The sequence below is a fragment of the Ipomoea triloba genome, chromosome 13, assembly GCF_003576645.1.
Source record: "Ipomoea triloba cultivar NCNSP0323 chromosome 13, ASM357664v1".
Lineage (NCBI taxonomy): Eukaryota > Viridiplantae > Streptophyta > Magnoliopsida > Solanales > Convolvulaceae > Ipomoea > Ipomoea triloba.
The window spans coordinates 13,710,458-13,734,038 of NC_044928.1; the positions used below are offsets into that span (position 1 = coordinate 13,710,458).

The following is a 23,581-nucleotide window of genomic DNA, read 5'->3' on the forward strand; positions in this document are numbered from 1 at the left end:
TAGCAGGGGCGTTACAGAGACCAAACGGCATCCTTCTTTAAGCAAACGTACCAAACGGACAAGTGAATGTTGTTTTCTCTTGATCCTCCAAGGCTATTGGAATTTGAAAGTATCCGCTCATTCCGTCCAAGAAACAGTAGAAGCCAAATCCGCTCACTTTCTCAATCATTTGATCTATAAAGGGTAGAGGGAAATGGTCTTTACGAGTGGCTTCGTTGAGCTTCCTATAATCGATACAGACTCTCCATCCATTTATTTTTCTCGTAGGGATCAATTCCTTTTTGTCATTTTCAGTGACCGTGATTCCACCTTTCTTGGGCACCACATGAGTTGGACTAACCTAAGTGCTGTCCGAAATAGGGTAAATCATCCCAACGTCTATAAGTTTGATCACCTCATTTTTCACAACTTCAAATGTGTTCGGGTTAAGTCGTCGCTGCGATTGTGCTACAGGTTTAGACCCTTCTTCCAATAGAATTTTATGTGTGCAAATGGTCGGATTAATCCCTTTCAAATCAATCATCCTCCAACCGATTGCTTCTTTATTTTTCTTCAGCACTGCTATTAGTTGTGCCTTTTGTTTATCCGAAAGATCTGTTGCGAGGACAAATGGCAACTCTTTTCCCGATCCTAAGTAAGCATACTCAAGGTGTGCAGACAATTGTTTCAACTCTTCTTCCTGTATTATTTCGTCCTCCTCCTTTCTTTTCTCATTTCCTCCTTTAAATTCCTCCCCAAATTCATCAAATTCATCCCTATCATCTCCAACCATTTCCTCCGAAACTTCACCAACACAATTTATATTTTCAACGAATTTAGAAGCACAAGCATTATCAATCAAGTTAAAACGATCAACCTCTCGGTGTAAAGCAATATGTAAAGTATGGAGCTCATGCTCGAAAGTATTTTCATTACAATTTCTAGCCCCTGTGGGACATTCCCAGTTAAAATCATGCCTCTTGGCCTTGGGCGATTTAGATAAATAATCAATCTCATCATGCACATAGTCGACAAAAAAACATCCATCCCCATCTAGAGGATATTTCATGATTTTGGTTACGTCGAAGCTGGCAGACTCGTCACCCACACGGATAACGAGTTTGCCTTCCCCCACGTTTATCAGAGCTCTAGCGGTTGCTAAAAAGGGTCTACCCAAGATGAGAGGGATCTCCACATTCGGGTCCATGTCTAAGATCACAAAATCCACTGGAAAAATGAATTTATCAACTCGGACCAAAACGTCTTCCACTATACCCCTGGGGTATTTGGTGGATCGGTCAGCTAACTGGATACACATGCAAAAGGCATCAAATTAATGCTAGCACCTAGATCTGCTAAAGCCCTATTAAAAGTAGTTCCTCCTATATTACAAGGTATAGTGAAACTACCCGGATCTTTCAATTTCCGGGGCACATTCTTATGTAATATAGCATAACACTCTTTTCCTAGCACAATGGTAGCGGTTTCAGCCAACCTGTTTTTGTTAGACAAAAGATCTTTAAGAAATTTGGCCTACCTCGGCATTTCTCCTAACGCATCAATGAATGACATGTCTATGTGTAGTTGGCGTAGCATTTGTAAGAACTTATCATACTTGGCGTTGTCGATGTCAGTGCGGAATCTTTGAGGAAATGGAAGCTTCGCTTTCAGCACAAGTGGTGGCTCTTGCATGACTTCTTTTCCTTTTCGAGAAGGTTGTGGTTGCGTTTCTTCCATTCTGCTTTTTGCGGCAGCGGTGGAACAACTTATGGAAGTGCTCTCCCGCTTCTCAGTGTGACAGCATTCACATCCGTTTCTCCCTGAACTTGGATCATTTCCATGATCTTTGCGAGCGTGCTCTCAACCGTTTGGAGCGGTGAGAGTGTTTCGTGGCGAATCTCTTGAATTTCTCCCAGTATCTCCTTCGTGATAGTTTCCTTGAGTTTGGCATTCTCCTCCCTCGTTTCTCGTATGAAATCATTCAAGCGCTGTTCGAGAGTGGTTTGGTTGTCCTTAGGTGAGAGAGGCTGGTCCGGAGAGGTAGAAGAAGAGATAAAATTTTCTGATCTGTCCACGTCTGCCCACACGCGTGGTGATGGGCGTGGATGGTTACTGGAATCATTCCACGTTACCCACACACGTGTTGGTGGCGTGAATGGGTCACTGTTCGCAAAATCTTCAGAAATTGGATTTTTTTGCTCGTCCGGGTACATGTGAGGGTAGTATGGGGGCCTCTCAGGAGTAGGATATCTTTGTGGCATATAATGCCGAGTTGCATAAGCTTGATCATGGTAATAAGTCGGTGGTGGATGTATAGGATAATGAAAAGATGGTGGGTAAGGAAAAGAGTAATTGTGATAGTATTTAGGTGGTGGATATGGTGGTTGTGGTGGCGAGGGATAATAAGGATTCTTTCCGTATGGTGTATAACTTTGGTAAGTTCGGTCATCAGGTGGAGGTGGATCCATGATTACGTCACAAAAGACCTGCAATCAAATTTTCAGACAAGGAATCGGAGCACAAGAGGTAGCTCCTTTCACATATTAGCTCAAGTGATGTGCAGTTCGGTGTGAAACTGTAGATAGCGATAGAACAAAACAAAAGAAAATGAATTAAGCAAGTTATCCAAACGATTCAAGATAGTAAAACTTTAAATTCACCGTTTGACATCCTCGGCAACGGCGCCATTTTGACAGGTTGTATGTTTATGGTGAGGTGTGGATGTTGGTGATAATACGAAGAGTCATGAACTCCCCGAGTGTCGTGTCTCTCGTGGATGACAAATTGGAGAATATGGGTCCCCTATCTTGTATTGTCCAGATAACACAAAGGATGAAAATATAGAGATTGATAAGGTAAGGTAGTGAGAGCGCAAAGGTTGAGGAAATTGAAAAGGTAAATGTGAGTAAAAGGCGGATGGGGGCTAGAATATCATGGAGATTGGTTCAAAGCATACTGTAGAGGTTTGATTTCCATTGAGATATGTCTGAAGGAGCTTGGAACATTGTCCTGAGTGGCGTCACACTCAAGCTCCCAATCCTCAGTCGGTTGGGGAATTTTGTCAAACACTTTGTCTACAAGTTCCCTCCGAATCTCATCTTCTCAGATTGAGAGCGGGAGATGTGGGTAGTGAGCTACATCTCTTTGCGATGTCTCGCCAAATGGATGATCCTATACTCTTGAAGAGATCGGGGCCCTCGATCTAACAAGTTCATACAAAACATACACACAATTTCAACAAACCCAAAGAAATCAAACTCATTCATCAATCTTACATCATGAACACAAAATCTCCATCCTTCCTAGCCCCTATCCTAAGGATTAGCCCTTCATAGGCTTTAATAACATCATTTCATTCAAATGGAAAAGCATATTTACAAGATCAAGATAAAAAGCAAATAACTTTAAGAAAAAGGAAAAACCAAGAGAGAGTTCCAAAGAGAAATCAAGTAACAATGAAAGAGTTTACCCAAGAGGATCTCAAGGCTATGGAGATCCAAGTTCTCTCCTCCAAGGAGCTCTTCTCTCCCATCCTAATCCTATCTAACCCTATTCTAAAGTGAGAGGTGAAAAATTGACAAAAGATTCCCTCTCCTAGCTGAAATGTCCCTTAAATACTAAAATATCGCGCAGGGTTCTGGTGCCCGTCCACGTCAGTCCACACGCGTGTGGGCAGGCGTGGAAGCTCACTGGAATAATTCCACGCCAGCTCACACGCGTGGTGATGCTTGTGGACGCGAATTTCTCCGTTTTAGTCTCATTTGTTGTTTCCGGCTTGGTCTTTGCATGTCCCTGTATGGATTGGTTCTTCTCTTCATTGTTTACATTTTCCTCGGTTGATTTCAGCCTCTGATCCTGTGGAAATATTTCAAAACATAACACACAAAGTTTTTTTGCAATTTGTTAGCAAAATACCACGAAAACACATAGTTGCACTCTTCAAAACTTTGTTTTGGTAAGAAATCAACTTAATTAGTTCTAGATAATTAGGTACTTTTGGCGTCTATCAGGAGGACAAGAAGAGGGCGAAGCAATTGGTGGAAGAGGCGAAGTTGGGAACTGCGGCTGCCGAACTGGGAAAACTAAAGGGTGAAGCACTGAAGCGGCTGCTCTCACTTTTATTTTAACTTAGGGTTTATGCCTTTACTAATTTAGTTTCTTTATATATATATATATATATATATATATATATATATATATATATATATTCGAATATTCGAATACTATTTGAATCAAATTTATCCTGATTTATATTTGGATTTGAATAACATTTGAATCAAAATGTGTATTCGAATTCGGATTCGTATTCGAAATATTCGAATTCGAATATAACTATTCGAATTCGAATCACGAATCGAATCAAAATTATTTGATTTGTTTACACCCCTAATCCTACCCATGACCTTTTTGCATGGCTCTGATACCAAATTAAAGTATGTGCTCCATATCAACTAAAAGCCTAAACTGATAGTTGGACTAGACATATTATATTTATGCTCACAACAAGAAGTAGAAAGAATTTCAACATTTTCTCTACAAAAATTTGCACACATCAGTTTCAAGTAGGGGTGTAAACGAGTCGAGCCGAGCTCGAACCTAGGGTGGCTTGAGCTCGAGCTCGTTAAGGAAGACTCGGCTCGAGTTCGAGCTCGAGCTCGATCGAACTTGAAAATTGATGCTCGAGCTCGAGCTCGGCAATTTTTGAGTTGCTCGAGTTCGGCTCGAGCAGCTTGATTGTTCGAGCTTGAGCTCGAGCCCGATCTTGAGCTCGAGTTCGAGCTTGAATTTGAGCTCGAATTCATGCTCAAACTCAAGTTCGAGTCCGATTTTGAATTCAAGCTTAACCTGTTTGATTTTAAATTCATGTTTCAATTAAAAATAAACTATAATATTATATGTATACATATATATACATATATATATATATATATGTATATATCGCTCGCGAGCGGCTCGTCGAGCCACGAACCTAAGACATTAGAGCTCGAGCTCGGTTCGATTATTAAACGAGCCGCTCGAGTTCGGCTCGAACTAGAATTTGACCGAGCTCGAACCGAGCTTTGACCGAGCGGCTCGTGAGCAGCTCGCGAGCCGCTCGGCTCATTTACACCCCTAGTTTCAAGCGGATAGTAACATTAAAATTTTGTTGCCCGATAGACTTTTTTCAATATTTTATTTAAAGTTCTGACCCAATCAACCATTGAAAAAAAAAATCTATTCCACTTTAAAATTTTTAAAATTTAGGAATACTGCAGCAATGGTCAATAGTTGAATTGATATAATTTTCTCTCAATCCACTTCAAAAGTGACAGAATATGTGGTCGGTATTTCATTGTTTCCATAACTTTGTAGGTCTTTATGATTAATTCATTTTTGTAGGTCTTTATGATTAATTCATTTAAAATAATAGCTAAGATTAGATATTTATGACATTTTAGTCTAATCTAATCACAAGGTAGAAACTTTTGACCTATTGTTCCTATATTATCTGATATAGGTGTTCTTTTACTTATCATTTGTGATTTGCTCTTTAAAAAAATTTATCAAAGCTGCATTTTAATTAGATAGTATAAATGTATGAATAGTTTTAACTTATAAACATATAAAATCAAGAATTATAGTGTTACTAAACATATTACTTAAAAAAGATTATTGATAAATATTTTGTATTTAAATTGTCTTCGTTTTTAATAGGATGGAACGTATGTACAGAAAATGCATATACAGATGCATGTATAATAGATAGTCATAGTTATTTTTGTATAAAAATTTGAAAATTCAGAATAAAGTGATTCTCAAAAGAAATTATTTTGGAACATCTGTTTATTATTATCAGGGTTGTGCTTAACTCTACATCTGAAAGCCCTCTTCCTAAAATTTCAAAGATTTGTTTACTTTTAATAACAAACTTATTTATTTATTTTTATATTTTAAATTTATTTGTTTAAAATTCTTTATAGTATGGCATTTGCAAACAGTCAAAAATATACACAAAGTTCAGGCCTGGATGGGGAATTCCCAACCTCTGTCAACACCTGATTACATCTGAGAACGATTTAGCAATTGAGTAACAAATTAGAGTGCAGAAGTGTACCTAGATTCATGATGAAGATTTAGAAGATGCTTAGCTTGATGGGTTTAGTGATTTTCTAAACCATAGAGTTTCTGTGGATAAGAAGTTCAAAATTTAGCAATTAAATACACAGGATCAAACTTATCCTTAAGCCTTAACTAAGCCTCATTGGAGTAATCTGATTAGATGGAAAACTGTCCAAGTATGTGGGTCTAAAATGAACTAACATGGACTTAATGAATAATGACTAATTAAGTACCGTAAATCAATATACATCAATATATATATGCATACATATATATACACATTCAGCATCACTACTGTAATATTCCGGCATCAAATCATATATCAATTTATTTAATAAAATGAATTCCCTTGTCAAGTACCTTGTGATTCAATGGCATCGTATTGCTTTTCATAAGGAAGGTTTCAGGTTCGAGTCCAATCCCAATAAGACCGACAACTCCATATAGTCTCATGATTAGATTGTCCATATTTGTAGTAATGAGTAATATGTATAGAAATCCTGTTGTCATAATAATCCCATAACACCCAATTTTGCCCAACAAGCTTCATATATGTCTCAAAGGATTATTCATAAAACAGTTGGATGTTGGGGCAAAGTCAAATCCAAGTATCTCTCCGGCTTTGTCCAGGAATTTTATGAACTCCCTTTTCTTTCATCAAATTCCAAACCAATGCTGATCTTTCCCATTTCCCAGAAGTTGCATATATACTTGACAATTGTGCAAAAGCACTCGAATTCTCAGGATCAAGCTCTGTAATTCTCTTAGCCACTTGCTTTCCTAGGATTTCATTACCCTGAGCTACACATCCTCTCAAAATTGATGACCATATGCTTGCATCTGCTTCAAAAGGCATTGTCAGAGTGATATTCATCGCCACCTCGAGGCACCCTGCTCGTACATAAAGATCTACCATGCATGAGTAGTGTTCAATGCCTGGATCAGTATGATAGTCATGTATCATTGCATTAAACCACTTTTTTCCTTCTTCTAGTAGTCCGCAGTGATTACAAGCGGACAAGACTCCGGTGAATGTGATATTTGTGGGCAGCACACCAGCACATCTCATTTCACAGAATAAGTTCAACGCTTCTGTTCCATAGCCATTTGTAGCATAACCCATCAACATAGAATTCCATGAAGCCTCATCAGGTTCAACTATTTGGTCAAATATCTTCCTAGCTTGTTTTACTAAGCCACTCTTGCCATAAAGATCAAGTATGGAGGTAGAAACAATTTGATCAAAATCAATCCCTATGATGATAGCTCTCGCAAAAACCTGTTCACCAAGATCGAGTGAGGAGATGCTGGCACATGCACTAATCATGCTTGCACAACTAAATCTATCCATCCTTGTATCCATCTTATTCATTCTGCAGAAAATATCCATGACTTCTATTGGTAAGCCATTTTGACACAAACCAGCAATTATTGCATTCCAAGATATCAAGCTTTTATGTGGCATGGACTCAAAAATCCACTTGGCATCTTCTACTCTGCCACAGCTGCAATAAATGGTAATCATAGAATTCAATAAAATAGTATCATGCATTTTAAGCTCACCGAAAATTTTGCAAGCATCGCATAAATATCCACACTTCGCATATGTGTCAATTAAAGCACTAGCAACTATGAGATCATCTACTAATCCGAGCTTGCAAGCAAACGCATGTACTAGCTGACAATTCTCAACAATGTGTGCACTGCTGCAGGCACTTAAAACACTAACCAAAGTTGAGGAGTCCCCTGTAATTCCTGCCTTGTGCATCTCATCAAACATAAAAAAATGCCTCTGAAGTATCACCATTTGACACATATCCTGTTATCATTGAATTCCACAATACAACACAAGGATCAGTTTTAACATCAAAAATTTGTCTCGCATCCTTCATTCTACCACAATTTGCATATGCTAAGGTCATAGATGACAAGGAAAAATCATCAGGAATCAGCATTCTACTCAGAATATGGTGAGCACTATCCAGATCGCCACCTTTCCCATACATGTTAACCAGTGAACTAGCCAATGTAGAATCAATTTCCACTTGATCAACTATAATGTGAGCATGAATCTGCTTCCCCAAACGGAGACTTCCTAAATTCGTACAAGCCTTAACAACCGTAGTCAAAACAAAGGGATCAATGAATGACTTCTCACCGAAACAAGAAAACTCCCTAAACAACCGCAAAGCAACACCAAGAAATCCAGTCCGTGCAAACCCATCGATCAAAGCATTCCAAGCGATAGCATTCTTCCTCGGCATCTCATATAAAAGGCGCCGAGCAGTGTCTAACTCCCCAGCATTTACGAGCCCCAAGATGGCCACATTCCAAGAAAAATCATTCTTTTGGGGCATACTAGAAAACAACCGCAGCGAGTCACTTATCATCCCGCATTTCATGTACCCTTCAAGTAGGGTGTTCCAAGTGAAGTAGTTTCTCTCGGGCATTTCATCGAACATCTTCCGGGCATCAGACATTTGCCCGCACCTTGCATACATCTGGATTAAGCGGTTAGCTATGGTGAGAGCAGAATTTAGAACGCCCCTTTTTAGGAAAAGAAGGTGGACATCTTTCCATGTAAAAGGGAGTTGGGAGTGTTGATGCTTTTGACTGAACGAGCACAAGATTGCAAATCAATGTCCATTTTTGGTGAACTTTCATGCTCTTGGACGGTTTCTGCTAAGAAGCACTTCTTTAGAGTATTAACGTGTAAATTACTCATTTTAGTTTTTTTTTTTTTTTTTAATAGATAGTGTTTTATACTTTCTCAAATATTTACGGTCCCAAAAATCTAAGTTTCACACATTTTAGTTTGTATATATATATATATATATATATATATATGATAGATATTGAAAATTGAACAGTATTAAAACATGGAAAAATGCAATTTTAGTCCATCAATCGTTCATTACTAGTGATTTTAGTCCCGAACATTTTACCATGGTAATATATACCCCAAATTCTTTAAAAAAAAAAAAAAAAATTAATCCCTAGAGTAACAAAACTATTAAACTCTATTAAAATTTTACTTAGTATATTTAAAATTTTATTATCTTTATTTTTATAACATTATCAGTTTTTGTATTTCATATGCAAAATAGAGATTTGGCATCTACCCAACTAAAAATCATATTAAAGGACTTATTTGGCATTTAACGATTAGTGATTAGTGTTTAGAGTATAGCAGATTATGTCATTAGTTTTGACCAGCAATTTGTAAAGAAATGTTTTATAAATTAATTGTTTACAATTGAAGATTAAAATGTAAAAAGACACATTTGTATAACAATAACAATAATAAAAATTACAACAACAACAACAATAATAATAATTATGGAGTAAATTATCAAAATGGTCCCTCGACTATGTTGATTTCACCTTTTTGGTCCTAGTTATTTTGACTTGGCTAATTACATCCTTCGACTATCAATTTTTAAACCATTTTGGTCTTCCGGTGACTTAGACGGTAATTTTTTAGGGAAATTATTGGAAGTTCAATGTGAATTCGCCATTTTCTTTTGAGTTCTCTAGTGCGCTCTCCTCTTGCTCTCTAGTGAACTTCTAATAATATCCGTAAAAAATTACCGTCTAAGTCACTGGAGGACCAAAATGGTTAAAAAAAATTGATAGTCGAAGAATGTAATTAGCCAAGTCAAAAGGACTATGACTAAAAAGGTAAAATCAACATAGTCGAGGGACCATTTTGGTAATTTACTCATAATTGTTAGTTTATAATGCAAGGTAACGAGATAAAACTTTTCGAAGTGTCAACTCGAAAAGTTATTCCATGTACTACTTCAAATTAAACCAAGAAAATTATAATAATAAAAATATCATATATTGATATCGCAACTAGAGAACACCTCCTAATCTGCGGAGTCACGTCAAAAAAATTTCACTAAAATGTTGATTTTGAAAGAAAATATCTTCTTAAGTTTTTACTCAAAAAATATTTTCCAAATCTCCTCTTGATACACACTCTCTTGGTGCGCACTCCCTCTCCCTCTTTGACACTCAGCTCTCTTGGACTCTTCTCAATTGCATCCCTCACTTTTCACCTGAGTTAATTAACCAAGTCCAAGTATGTAGTTATATTCTTTTTTCTTCTTTTCATTTTTATTTCCAAATCTAGACTTTGTTGTATGTGATGTGTGTTTGGCAAGATAAGCCCAAAACCTCCAAGTGGCACTCAATATTTTTGTACAACATGATGGTTACACTCTCTTGAAAGGCAATAATCCCTTAATTGTGAAATGCTTTTGTACAACATGATGGTTACATTGTCTTGAACCAAAAACATGACAATAACTCGGAGACCACATTAGGGCTAGAAAAAATCCGTCCAGCGTAAAATGTTGAGAAGTGTTATGCAAAATTGTTTGAGAAGAGTTGTGGATTGAAGCTAGTTGGGAAGTGCTTTGTAGCAACATACAGTCATAAAATAGGATTCATCGGGAGATAATTGTATAAATAAAATAAATAAATAAATAAACACAAAAGTTAAGAATTTTCTCATTTGTTTTCTAAAATGTTGAGAAGTGTTATGCAAAATTGTTTGGGAAGAGTTGTGGATTGAAGCTAGTTGGGAAGTGCTTTGTAGCAACATACAGTCATAAAATAAGATTCATTGGGAGATAATTCTATAAATAAAATAAATAAATAAATAAACACAAAAGTTAAGAATTTTTTCAAATTTAAAAATTAGAAAAAAAATGATGTGACAAAATATTATTGTTTAGTGAATGAATTTACAATGTTTAAATAGGAAATGGATGTATGAAACTCCCCTCCCCTCCCTAGTGAGTAATTGTGAAAATATGCGGGTAATTTTAACATAACAAAATTTGTTTATTTTTTTTCTAATCTTTACTTGGGAGAAATATAAAGGTATAATGGTTTGGATGGAGGAAAATTAGACATGATTCTGGTTTCTGATTCTTTATTATGCGTTTGGGAAGGCTAAAAAGCTGGCTCTTTTGAAGCTTCGTTGAGTGTTAATTTTCCCTTGATGTTATGGCCAACTCCTTCGGTTCAAGCCTAGGTCTGCAAGAGATTTAAATTCGAGAACCTATGGTTAAAAGAGAGTGATTGTAAGAAGATTGTGGAAAGCTACTGGGAAAACTCCAAAGTTTGAGCTCAATGACCTGAATAGATATTTGTGGTAGAGAGGTTTGGAAAAATGGGGAGACTTTCTTAAGAACTTCTAGTCGATAATTGAGTTTTGTAAACACAGAGTAGTTAAAATTCATAATAGACCACCAAGGACTACTCTCATTCTCGAAGGCCTAGAGACATTATCTTAATTTGTTGAACCAGCAGGACGAGTATTGAAAAAAGCGCGTGAAAGTCTTCTGGTTAAAGGAAGGAGATTCTAATTCTCAATTTTCTCACAATATTTTGAAATGCAGAAGATGAAATAATTTGATTCTCAGGTTAAAGAACCGTAGTGGTGTGTGGATAAATAGGGTTCAGGATTTGCAAAAGAATAAAGATGAGTTTTTTTTTTTTTAGTCTTGCCCAAGGAATCTCAATCATATACTTGAGTGTGTGGATTAGAAAATTTATCCTAGTTCATAGAGTTTGTCATTAGGAAGTTAGGAATGCTATCTTTAGTATGTACCCTGAAAAGTCTCTTGGACCAGATAGTGTGAATCCATGGTTTTATCAATGTTTTTCAAACATCTTGAGAGATGATTTGGTGAGGCTTTGCGACAACTTTATCAAAAATGGACAACTTCCAAGGGAGTTAAATCATATATAGGTTGTTCTAGTTTTGAAGAAAACTAAACCGGTGGTTATGGGTGATCTCAAGCTCATTGCCTTATGCAATGTAGCCTATAAAATTGTGGCTAAGTGTAGGCGAATCACTAAAAATCTTTGCTTGATGGGATTATCTCTGAAAACCAAAGTCTTTTTTATCCCTAGGAGATTAATTACTGACAGTGTAATTATTGCCTTCGAACTCCAACAATTTCTCAAGACGAAATCACCGGGGAATGATGGTTTTATTGCCTTGATGTTGGACATGAGCAAGGTATATGATAGTGTGGAGTGGACCTTGTTTTGGGCTATTATGTTGAAAATGGGTTTCTATGACAGATAGGTGAGCTTTATGTTAACTTGTGTTTCTATTGTTGAGTATAATATACTAAATGAAGGGGGTTTATGCGGCTCTCTCTCTAGGGTTCCCTTAGATAGTTTTCTCCCTATGCTATTCTAGGGTTTTGTCTTTGTTTCGGTTTTCTCGTTTTGTTGTTTGTTTGGTGTCGAAATCATGGATCTCTCCGAACTAAAAAATAGTTGTGTTGTTCTAACCATCGAAGAGGAAGAGTTAGGGGGTTTGGATGCTCCTATTCAGGATCAGGCTAGTGGGAGTGTTACTTATTATGAGTTGGTTGGAAAATTCCTCACCGAACGACTTATAAAGATTGGCTATATGCAGTAGGTTATGGCATTAGTTTGGCATCTAGTGATGGTAGTTCGAATAGTGCCTTTGTCTGAAAACCTATTTGCGTTCTAGTTTCCTCATTCCAGAGATCTTCGAAGGGTGATTGATGATGGTCCATGGTCATTCGAAAACAATACATTGGTCTGCAGTCAAGTGCCTCTAGGCGTGCATCCAGAAGATGTGGCATTGGATTCTCTTTACTTCTAGGTTCAGATTTTTTAACTTTCCCGAAGTGTTTGCTAACATTGAGTTTGTGGAAAAAACAATTGGCAACTATATAGAAACATTCAAGGCAGTAGACTCTAATAATTTTGGTGGTATGTGGAATAGCTTTTTCCATATAAGGGTTATGATGCGCATTGTTGAACCTCTTAAAAGGAGAATGAAGCTTCGCTTGAGAGATGTTGCATTCCAATGGATCACGTTCAAGTATGAACGTTTAAGCACCTTCTGTTTCTGGTGTGGGCTTTTAGGCCATTCCGATCGCTTTTGTAGAAAGGCGTTTGAAGAGAACATTTGAAGCAAAAGATTATATGTACGGAGCTTGGCTTAGGGTTGTGGTTAAATGATCAGTGAAACTTATCGGAGCAAAGTGGCTACTGGCAGACCTCCCTACTACACTAGTGTGTGTTCCATCGACCCCAACAAAACCTACTTCTTCTGTTATGCAGCTAGAAGAAAATGTGGTCGTCCATGCAGATCTCAAAAGACGAAGAGAGGATGAGCATCATGAGCATATGGATGGGAGTGGTGATGTTAATATGGTACAGGTTTCAAAAAACTTGTGTTCGGCGGGTCCGGTTGTCCTGACCCGCCTATCCAAATGAGCACTTTGAGCTGGAACTGCTAGGGATTGGGTGGCCCTCGGATAGTTCGTGAATTATTGGGCATTGTGTCCATGAAGCGACCCAACATCGTTTTTCTAATGGAAATGAAGGCTCGTTCGATTCAGTTAGAGAGGTTAAGAATTCGTTTGGGTTTTGATAGTCTTTTTAGCGTGGACAGAGTCGGTATTAGTGGTGGTTTGGCTTCCATAATTTTGATGGTCGTTTTTCTAATGGAAACGAATGCTCATTCAATTCAAATATGGCCTCCTTAATTGGTTTCTCAAATAATCATATTGATGTATCGGTCTCTCTGGCTGGTGAACCACCCTAGAGGCTTACTTGTTTCTATGGGTTCCCGGATCGTTCGCGTCGTCAACAGTCTTGGGCATTACTCTGTCAACTTAAGGATAAGTCTAATCTTCCTTGGGTTGTGATCAGGGACTTTAACGACACCACTAGTCACCAAGAGAAACGGGGAGCTGTTCCCCACCCTAATAGTCTTATAATAGGTTTCACTGATGCTTTGCAAGACTGTGAACTCTTTGATTTGGGAATGTAAGGGCACAAGTTTACTTGGGAAAGGGGTCGTGGTACTCATCTTTGGGTGGAAGAGAGACTAGATCGTGTAGTTGTGTCAGCTGAGTAGCGTGATATTTATGATGGGGAAACCGTGGTTAATCTACTTGCTACCACATCTGATCATAGCGCCTTGTTTTTGGACCTTAAAGGTATACCGATTCGTAGAGTTGGAAGGAAGTTTAAATTTGAGTCTGCATGGTTGCTGGATGTGAAATGTAAAGATGTGGTTGAGTCCTCATGGCGTCAGAGTGTTGGTTTGGATTTCCATGATCGTATTATTGCATGTGGCAATGATTTATAGCATTGGGGTCGCGATTATTTTCAAAAATTTGGTCGTAAAATCCAACAGCTAAGAGATCGCATGGATGTTATCCGCAGTAGTAGGGTTTCGGAAGATGTTCGAATATATCACGCTCTTAACTTTGAGTTGTCACTACTGCTTGCTCAGGAGGAAACGTACTAGAGGCAACGTTCTAAGCAATTGTGGCTTAAAGAAGGGGATCTTAACACAAGATATTTCCACAAGTTTGCTACCAATCGCAAGAGAACCAATCAACTCCTTCGTTTAAAGGATCATGCTGGAAATTATGTTGAAGGGGAAGCCATGCAACAGACGATTATGGACTACTACTCCACTATTTTTAAATCCATCGTGGGTAATTTGGATGTCTTACGTAGGTTTCCAGCTCGAATCACTTCTAACATTAATATTCGATTACTTAGGCCAGTCGAACCAAATGAGGTTAAGTGTTGATAAGCACCAAGAATAGTCCGATTTAAGGGTCATTGACGGGCTAAAATTGCATAGTTTGCTAACCATTCATAAGGATTTTATGCATTAAGACTCGAATGTGATCAAAAATCTTCTAACACAAATTTTAGAAAAGTTTTGAAGTGTTTTCACAGACCGAAAAGGAACTCAAGGCCAAAACAGAGCACAAAGCAAAGAAGCCACGAAGCAGGAGCCTCCCACGCCCACCAACACGTGTGTGGACGGCCGTGGACAAATTCCAGTAACCGTCCACGCCCTCCACCACGCGTGGTGGGCGACGTGGTCGGGCCCAGGGACCTTTTCGTGATTTTAGGCTTTAAGTTGCCTATTTAAACCCCTCTTTCGATAAGATCGAGGGAGAGGAAGAAAAGAAACCCTAGCATAGCCTTAGAACTGATTTTCTTTTAGGTTTTTCCCCTCTTGGGGAAAACCTCTCTTTCTATTAGATTAGATTTAGATCAAAGAGAGGGATTGAAGTTTCAAGGATGTAAAGGCTCTATTCTTCTTAGATGGTAACCTTTTAATACTCTTAATATTTCAATATTTGTTTCCTTTGAAGCTTTGATTTTCTTCGTCTTGTTGCTTTACTTTAATGTTAGCTTAGATTAGAAAGGGGATTGGTAGCCCCAAAACTAACTATGTGGTTGATTTGATTAGACATTTCTTTAAAAATGCGAGCTTTATGATTCTTGGATGTGAATACTTGTGTGGTTGATGTTTGATATGCTTTGTGCCTATGTGTGGCCACACTAGGTAGCAAACCCAACGAAAGTGAGTGTGTGCGCAATAGCGGCCACTCACGAGTCCAACTCACCCACATCTCCGCCCTTAGTCCGAAAGGAAGAGGTCCGAGAGGAGTGGTAGACAAGGTGTTTGACAAAATGCCCCAACCGAATGAGGATGTGGGAGTCCAAGTGTGACGCCACTTGGTGAAGTGTCATAAGCTCCCTAGTTGAATCCAAATCGATTGCTTGCAACCCCATTAGTTAGTAGACCACATAGGCTAGTCACGAGCCCCAATCTCCACCTTTCCTTTTCCTTGAACACAACCATTTTACACTTTGAAACTCTTGTACAAATGCTTTTGAGTCTAGTTAGTTCTTGCAACTCTTACCCTTCAACCTCCTAAATACCAACACTAATTCGCTCCAATTTGTCATCCTTGAGAGACACGACACTCGGGGAGTTTTCCTCATTTTACCACCTTCATTCACCTCACCATATACCACAACATCAAGTGTGCTATGTTCTCAATGGCCCCGGATAAAGCGCCTGGTCCTGTGGTATGTCCCCTTCCTTCTATCAGTCTTTTGGGCCGGTTGTTGGAAATGATCTTACTAATTTTGTTATGAAGTGCTTTATCACCCGCTATTTACCTTTTGTCTTAAATGACACCAATGTTGTGCTTATACCCAAGAAAAAAAGTCCTGGAACAAGTATCTGACCTAAGACCTATTGCACTTTGTAATGTAGTTTACAAAGTTCTGGCAAAGGTTATCTCAAATCATCTGAAGGAGGCATTGGATATTATTATTTCCCCATCACAGAGTGCTTTTGTGCCTAACCGGTTGATCACATATAACATCATTGTTGCAGGGGAGGTGGGGTCATTTTCTAAGGAGAAAACATGTAGGCTTGGATGGTTGGGCGGCACTGAAACTTGATATGGCCAAGGCATATGACCGAACGGACTGGAGTTTTTTGGAGGGTATGTTACAAGCTCTAGGTTTTGCCCGTGAATGGATTGATCTTATGCATGTTTGTTTGACCACAGTAAAATATAACATTTTGGTGAATGGGGAATCTACAGGTTCGGTCACTCCTACCCGAGGAATTAGACAAGGAGATCCTCTCTCTCCTTACTTATTTATCGTGTGTGCCAAAGGTCTGTCCTTATTGTTGCAACAAGCATATGGTCGTGGAAATTTTCATGGAATAAGAGTGGCTAGGGGGGCTCCATCGGTGTCACATCTCTTTTTTGTCGATGATATCCTTCTCTTCTTTAAGGCTACTGATAAGGAGGCTCAAGAGGTCAAAAATTGCTTATCGATTTATTGTAATACATCCAGTCAGTTGGTAAACTATGATATGTCTAATATTATGTTTAGTGCCAACACTATGCAGGGGTTGCGTGATCATGTGGCATGAGTTTTTGGGGTCAAGCAGACTAATGACTTTGGTCGGTACCTAAGTCTCCCTTCTTTCATTGGCCGAGACAAGTCATATGTGTTCCGTTATTTTGAGTAGAAATTAAGGGACCGTATTAATGGATGGCAAAAGAATTTTATGTCATGAGCAGGGAAAGAGGTGCTCATAAAAAGTGTAGGCCAGGCGATGTATAGTTTTACAATGTCAGTTTTCTTGTTACCTGCCAACATTTGTGATTCCATTGAGAAGGCCCTCAATAGGTTTTGGTGGAATAAGGGTATAGGGGGGAGAAATAGGCATTCATTGGCTTAATTGGTCCCATATGACGATCCCAAAGAGGTGCGGTAGGCTAGGTTTTAAACGGCTACGGGAAATTAACATCGCTCTCCTAGCCAAACAAGGTTGGAGGTTACTTGTAAACCTACAGTCTCTAGTCTGTAGAGCCCTAAAGGCTAGATATTTTCCTACGCAGGGTTTTCTTTGATGTTGTTCTTGGCAACAATCCTAGTTATATTTGGCGAAGCATCCTTGCAAGCCAAAAAGTACTCCATTTAGGGGTGGCCCATAAAGTGGGTGATAGGAAGGATACAAATGTTTGGGGCTGCCCGTGGTTAGCAGATTTTGAAGATCCTTACATTCGTACTTAATGTAGGGCTGAACTTGCTGATGCACATGTGAGTAATTTCCTGGATCATACTGAAAACTAGGATTCTGAATTACTCCATGACATTTTTTATTCGCATGATGTGTGTAGGATTCTCAATACCCCTACGTCACCTGACTTTTCTGATGTTTGGTACTAGAAGGGTGATTTGAAGGGACAATATATTGTTAAGCATGGTTATCAACTTATTTTTCAGCAGTATATGGTTCAGGAACCTGGAATTGTATTCACTGAATGGAATAAACTCTAGCAACTTAAGGTTCCCCCAAAAGTGCGAAACTTTGTCTAGAGATGTGTTCGCAATATTTTCCCTGTGCGTGCTATTTTATGTGCTAGAGGTATTCAAGCTGGTGGGGGTTGCTGCCTATGTTCTACGGCTTTGGAGACGTTGATCCATATATTCTACGAGTGTCCAGTATTGTCCTAGCTGTGGGGTAATGCATCTATAGATCATGGAGGATCACTGTCGCACTTGGTTCAGTTTTTCCTTTGTAATCCTAATATGGGGCAAGCAGTAGATATGGTTGCGAAGTTATGGACTATTTGGCTAGTTCGCAATGACACTTTTTGGAACGCAAAAACGTGGCATATTGATGAAGTCAAATGTTATGCTCAGTCATTGGTGTCTGCATGGCAACATACATACTCCCCTACAGTTTCATTGTTCCATAATACGCAACCTGCTTTGCACACTGATTCATCTAATGTTTGGTGCCCACCTCCGGAAGGTATGTTGAAATGTAATGTAGATGCTGCTTTGCTCGATGATAATTTGGGTTTTGGGGTTGTGGCCAGAGATCATGCAGGAAAGTTCGTAGCAGCCTACAGTGGTCATTTACACTATTTTCGGGATCCCTATTTAGCTGAGACGATGGTGGTAAAGGAGGCGCTTACTTGGCTTAAGAATCGAAGTAATAGTAATGTCATCGTTGAGTCCATGGGGCTTAAGGATCCCTATCTAAATTTTTGCAATAGTTTTAATTCTAACAGTCAAGACTTTTCATATGTGGGTCTTCTTATTAAGCAATGTCGATTTATTGCTAGTGACATTAGGAACATTGTTGTTCGCCATGTCAAGCAATCAGCGAATCATGTAACTCATGTGCTTGCACGGGTGACTGGTTCTCCTTCTATCCTTGGGGTCTGGGATTGTTTTCCCGCCCTAGTGTATTTCTGGATTGGTTGATATTGAATATATGATTAATTGCTTTTTTTTTTTCAAAAAAAAATACTAAATGAAGGGGAGGAATTAGGTCATGTGTTACCTCAAAGAGGTCTCAAAAAGGGGAATCCATTGTCTCCAAACTTATTTATCCTGGTGGTCGAAAGCTTAAGTGCAATGATTAAAGCCCATGAAATAAGAGGGAACATCCATGGCATTGCTATTTCGGAAGGAGCATCTAACGCTTTACATATGCTATTTGGTGATGATTGCATCTTATTCTTCATCTAGTGAATCTGATTAAGTTATCCATGATGAGTATTATGTTGCGTCTAGACAAATTATAAACTTTGACAAATTAATTGCAGCTTGTAAATCACATTTGTGGTTGTGGGTGCGTACAAGCTATAGAGAACTCATCTTATTCCTCTCTATAAATTGTGTTTGTGGTTGTAGGTGTGTACAAGCTATGGAGAACTCATCTTCTTCCTCTAATTCACGCTGCGAGAACTTCGTATTTAGTGAAAAACTTACAATGGAACATTGTCATTGTGGAAGACAATTGAAGCTTCTCACTTCATGGACAAATGAAAATCCAAGTTGATGGTTTTGGCATTGCCTTGACAGTACTGTAAGTGTTTTCCCAATTGTTCAAAAAAAATTAGTTTGAAATTTATTTAAATTTTTTTGCTTATTTGGCCTTCTTCTTCACACTTCATGCAGAAGAGTGTGGGATGTGGATTTATGAGTTGGTATGATCCTCTTATGTGTAATCGATCAAAGAGAATAAAGTGATAAGATGAAGAAAAAATGAAGTTGCAAGTGAAATTAAGATCTTGTTGAAATGGTGTGGGAAAAGAAGTTAAGTTACTGATCAAGTGTATTGCTATCATAGTTGTAGTGTTCATAATTTTAGCTATAGCTATCTATTGTGGGATTTTGAGATCAACAAAGACTAGCAATTTGGCTATTGATCAAATATTGTAAGTTTTTAGTTCATATTATGAAATAGTAAGTTGGTAAACAATTCTTATAAGTTTTTAGTTCAAATATCGTAACCTTTGTTCTGAACAATTATTTATGAAATGGTAGGTTGGTCAACAATGGAACCTTTTTTTAGTACAAATCGCAGTAGACTATTGTATGAAACTGCTATGTTGAAATCATGTGTTAACCTATTAAATTGGATGTTAAGAATCAAGCACAAGCACATTGCTATAAGAACCAAGCAAACTGCTATTAAGAATAAAGGCCACTAATAAAAACAAAAAGTTGTGTTCCAAAAATAGTTGTTCACATTAGCAATGTAACATTCACAATCACAACCATCAAAGTTTTGCAAAAACAACAATCACAATCTAGTGGTCCTTCCAACCAATACTAACAAAAGTAAACATAGTCATATATCAATCAATATCAATTGGGTCGGGTGTTATATTTCTTTGTCACTTGAAGTTACTTCTTCTTCTTGGGAAATGTTGTAGATATAGGTTGACTACTGCTTCCAGTTGAGGTTACTCCATAGATTGTTTGGTGAAGACTTGGTGACACTCTTGGTAACTCTTCAAATGGTGTTTTCAAATCATAAGAGCTTAAATCAAACAATTCATCTAATTGTTCTTGAGTGCATATCTCTGATTCTATTGTTTTGTCATTCACAACCAATGGAGTGCAGTCCTTTTCATGAAGTTGAGCAACCATTGGAATTAGGTCTTTTGTGGGAAGTTAAACAATATTTTCCCTCTGCAATTGGCTAGCAGAATCTACCACATTTTTTCTTGGCTTCATCTACCAAAACAATATGTACATAATAAGTTAATTGACCATATTTTCTATAACCAGTATATACATAACAAGTTAAAAAGTACATGTTTACTGTTGTTAGTATTAGATGGACACCTTCTTGAGTTATATCCAAATTGTTTACATTTACTTCAGTAGGTTTTGATATGATTCCTTGTTATTGACACTTCATCATTACTTAATTCATCTGTTACCTTTTTCATTTCATCCACTGATCTTTTCCTCAATTTACAAGTTCTCACTAGCTTGGCATTGTATATTAGGCATAACAATCTCAAAAGTTAGGATTAATCCCTTTTTATTATAACTAAGGAATTTCATGCTCTAAATCTTCAATAATCCCCCAAATCTGATTTCAATAATTTTATGAACCAACACCACAACTCTTTTTTCTCTCATTCAACAATTGCATAAGTTAGTGGGAAGATACAATCATTTGCATATATGCCAATAGCTGTGAGTAACAACCCACCAAGTGTTGGCGACTCTGTGATACACGGGGGCGGCCTCTACCTCTGGTGGGGTACCGTAAGCTCTCTTGGTTCGCCTATCGGTTCCTGCCATCCTAACGGGAGCACCTTGATGAGTAAAATGGTGATAGTAAAAATGAGGGTGTAAATGTCGTTCCGCTGAAGATTGGGACTATGGCACGTACTTGTATCAATTGTAAAATTCTAGGCACTGAAGTATTGGAATTCACTAGAATCCAAATAAATTATGATTTAGGAATTTTAAAAAAAAGATGCAAATTAAATTAGGAATAAACTATATTATAAAAGAATGGTTCAGATGATGGACATTACAATCTTGATGCTCTAACAATCTCAAAACTAGGAGAAAAAAAAATTAACCAAGGGATTATTGGCAATGCACTCAAAAATTCAAGTTCAAGCTGACGGTAAGAATGTTACTGGTATATTTTGTATTATTAATTCTATCAACTAAGTAGTAGTACAATAGTGAGTTCAGTCTAGTAAATGTTGCGTATCATAAACAAAAGTGTCCCATATCCTCTACCACAAATCTGCTACTTATACTATGGCTGCAACGGTTCTTCCTCTAGTGAGTGTAACGGAGTGCTAGTAATGGTGAGCTGCATTGAGTGCTGGTAATTATCATCCCATCAATGTGTCGTCTTTGTGTAACGGGTGACTGTTTGTTACCTTCGGGTCAGTGCTGATGCCCAATTATCCTGTCACCAGTCCCCCTCACTCCCTAGCCAACGAGAGTGGTTGAGGTGGTTTGGGAGTAATGACGTGTGTAAAAATTGTTTTTTTTAACGGTAAGAGAATTGTGGCCAAGGCCGACCCCGTGCCTCGGCTGATTATTACCAAGGCAAGGCCTCGGCTATGGCCGAGGCTGCCTTGGCTAAATTTTAATTTAATTTTTTTTTGTTTTTTGTTGCTTTTGTTTTTTTTTGGGCGCTCTGTGCACGAGCTCACTTCGACCAGCCATAGGCTCAGTCAAAGGTCAGCTCTCCTGTCAGGTAGCTAGCGAGATCGGATCTCGTGCCGGCCCTAAGGGAATAGAGTTTTTTTTTATAAATATAATCAAGACGGACCATCAGCAAATGACATGTTTTTTGCGTTGCGCGGGCTTCTCCTCTAGCTCACTGTCTCTTCCTTCCTCTCCCTGGTCGCACCTTCTCTTCTTGGTATTGGAGGTTGAAGGCTTAGTATCTTCTTCCTTTCGCTACAGATTGTCGGGTAGGCCTTGTTGATGCTGGTACTATCCCGGATACTTAATGAATTGAGTAAAGTATCCGCTCTGCACCAGTTCCTCTACTTGTCCTTTTAAAGTATGACACTCGTCAGTATCATATCCAACCTGTCGGTGGAACTGACAATACTTGGTTTGGTCATCGCACGTAGAAACTGCCATACGCTCTGAGGGAAAATGCACAATTCCCATTTCCTCAGCGTGACTTAGAATCACGCAAACCGGGCGAGTAAGCGGTGTTAAGTGTCACGGTGGGGCGAGACGAGGCCTTTCTTGAACTTTTCCCTTCGTTGCGGATAACTGGTTTGGGCATGGTACGTGGTTGGTCGGACCAACTTTGTCAGGTCGCCCACTCCTCCTGCTCTCTTCCTCGTCTTTCTTCTTTCTATCAGCCTCCTTGGCCTCGGCATAGCGGTTTGATATCCTCATTAACTCCTCATAGGAGCGTGGATGGTGAGTGTTCAGCTGTCTATGAAAATTTCCTAACCTCAATGCCTGGATGAACATGAGGATTTCCGCCTTAGAATCAAAGTCGCACACATTGTTGACTTTCCTCTTCCATTTGCTTAAGAAATTTCTTAAGCTTTCACCATTGTCATGCTTTACTCCATACAGATGTGAAAATGGTTTCTTGTATTGTATATGCCTGGAGAAATAAGTCAAGAAATGTTTGGATAACTCCATAAAGTTCTGGATCGAACCATCCGGAATCGTGTTGAACCAATCTTGGGCGATTCCATCCAAAGTGGACAAAAACACTCTGCACACTATGGCATCGCCTGCCCCGGTCATTACCATGGCTGCCTTGTACCTTGTCATGTGGACACGCGAGTCAAAAGTCCCAGTGTAGGTAGTACTGTCAAAATGGGCCGAAGCCCACAGACCAGCCAGCACCCTCCCCACGGTGGGGCAAGTTAGGGTCATGAAAAATTAGGTCCTCGAAAATGCGGGCCTAACGGGGCAGGCCAAAATTGACCCACAACCCGCGCGGGTTAGCCTACGCGGGCCCTAGATTTGCCCGCGGGTTAAGTAGTCGTTAATTAAAAAATAAATAAATAAATAAATATATATATATATATATATATATATATATATATATATAATATAGGAATGTAGATGGCAAATTGGAGAATGTAGGTTTCCTATCTTTTACGGTTTAGATAACACTAAAGACGAAAATATAGAGATTGATGAAGTAAGGTAGTGAGAGTGCAAAGGGTTGGATAGAGTTTAAAAGTAAATGTGAATTCAAGGCGGATGGGGGCTAGAATGTCGTGGAGATTGGTTCAAAGCATACAGGAGAGATTTGATTTCCCTTGAGATATGATTGAAGGAGCTTAGAACACTGTCCTGAGTGACGTTGTAACACCCCAAT

General features: G+C 38.6%; 2 protein-coding genes and 1 pseudogene across 2 annotated transcripts; 1 reads left to right on the forward strand and 2 right to left on the reverse strand.

Moving 5' to 3' along the window:
• Positions 1–6,654: 6,654 nt before the first annotated feature.
• LOC116003197 lies at positions 6,655–8,725 on the reverse strand (annotated as a pseudogene).
• A 9,299-nt stretch (positions 8,726–18,024) lies between these two features.
• LOC116001227 lies at positions 18,025–19,288 on the forward strand. Its single transcript, XM_031241115.1, has 2 exons — positions 18,025–18,689; positions 19,141–19,288. The coding sequence occupies exons 1-2, from the start codon at positions 18,025–18,027 to the stop codon at positions 19,286–19,288; spliced, it is 813 nt and encodes a 270-aa protein (XP_031096975.1).
• A 3,164-nt stretch (positions 19,289–22,452) lies between these two features.
• On the reverse strand, positions 22,453–23,130 carry LOC116001228. The gene has a single exon (XM_031241117.1). The coding sequence runs from the start codon at positions 23,128–23,130 to the stop codon at positions 22,453–22,455; it is 678 nt and encodes a 225-aa protein (XP_031096977.1).
• Positions 23,131–23,581: the final 451 nt, after the last annotated feature.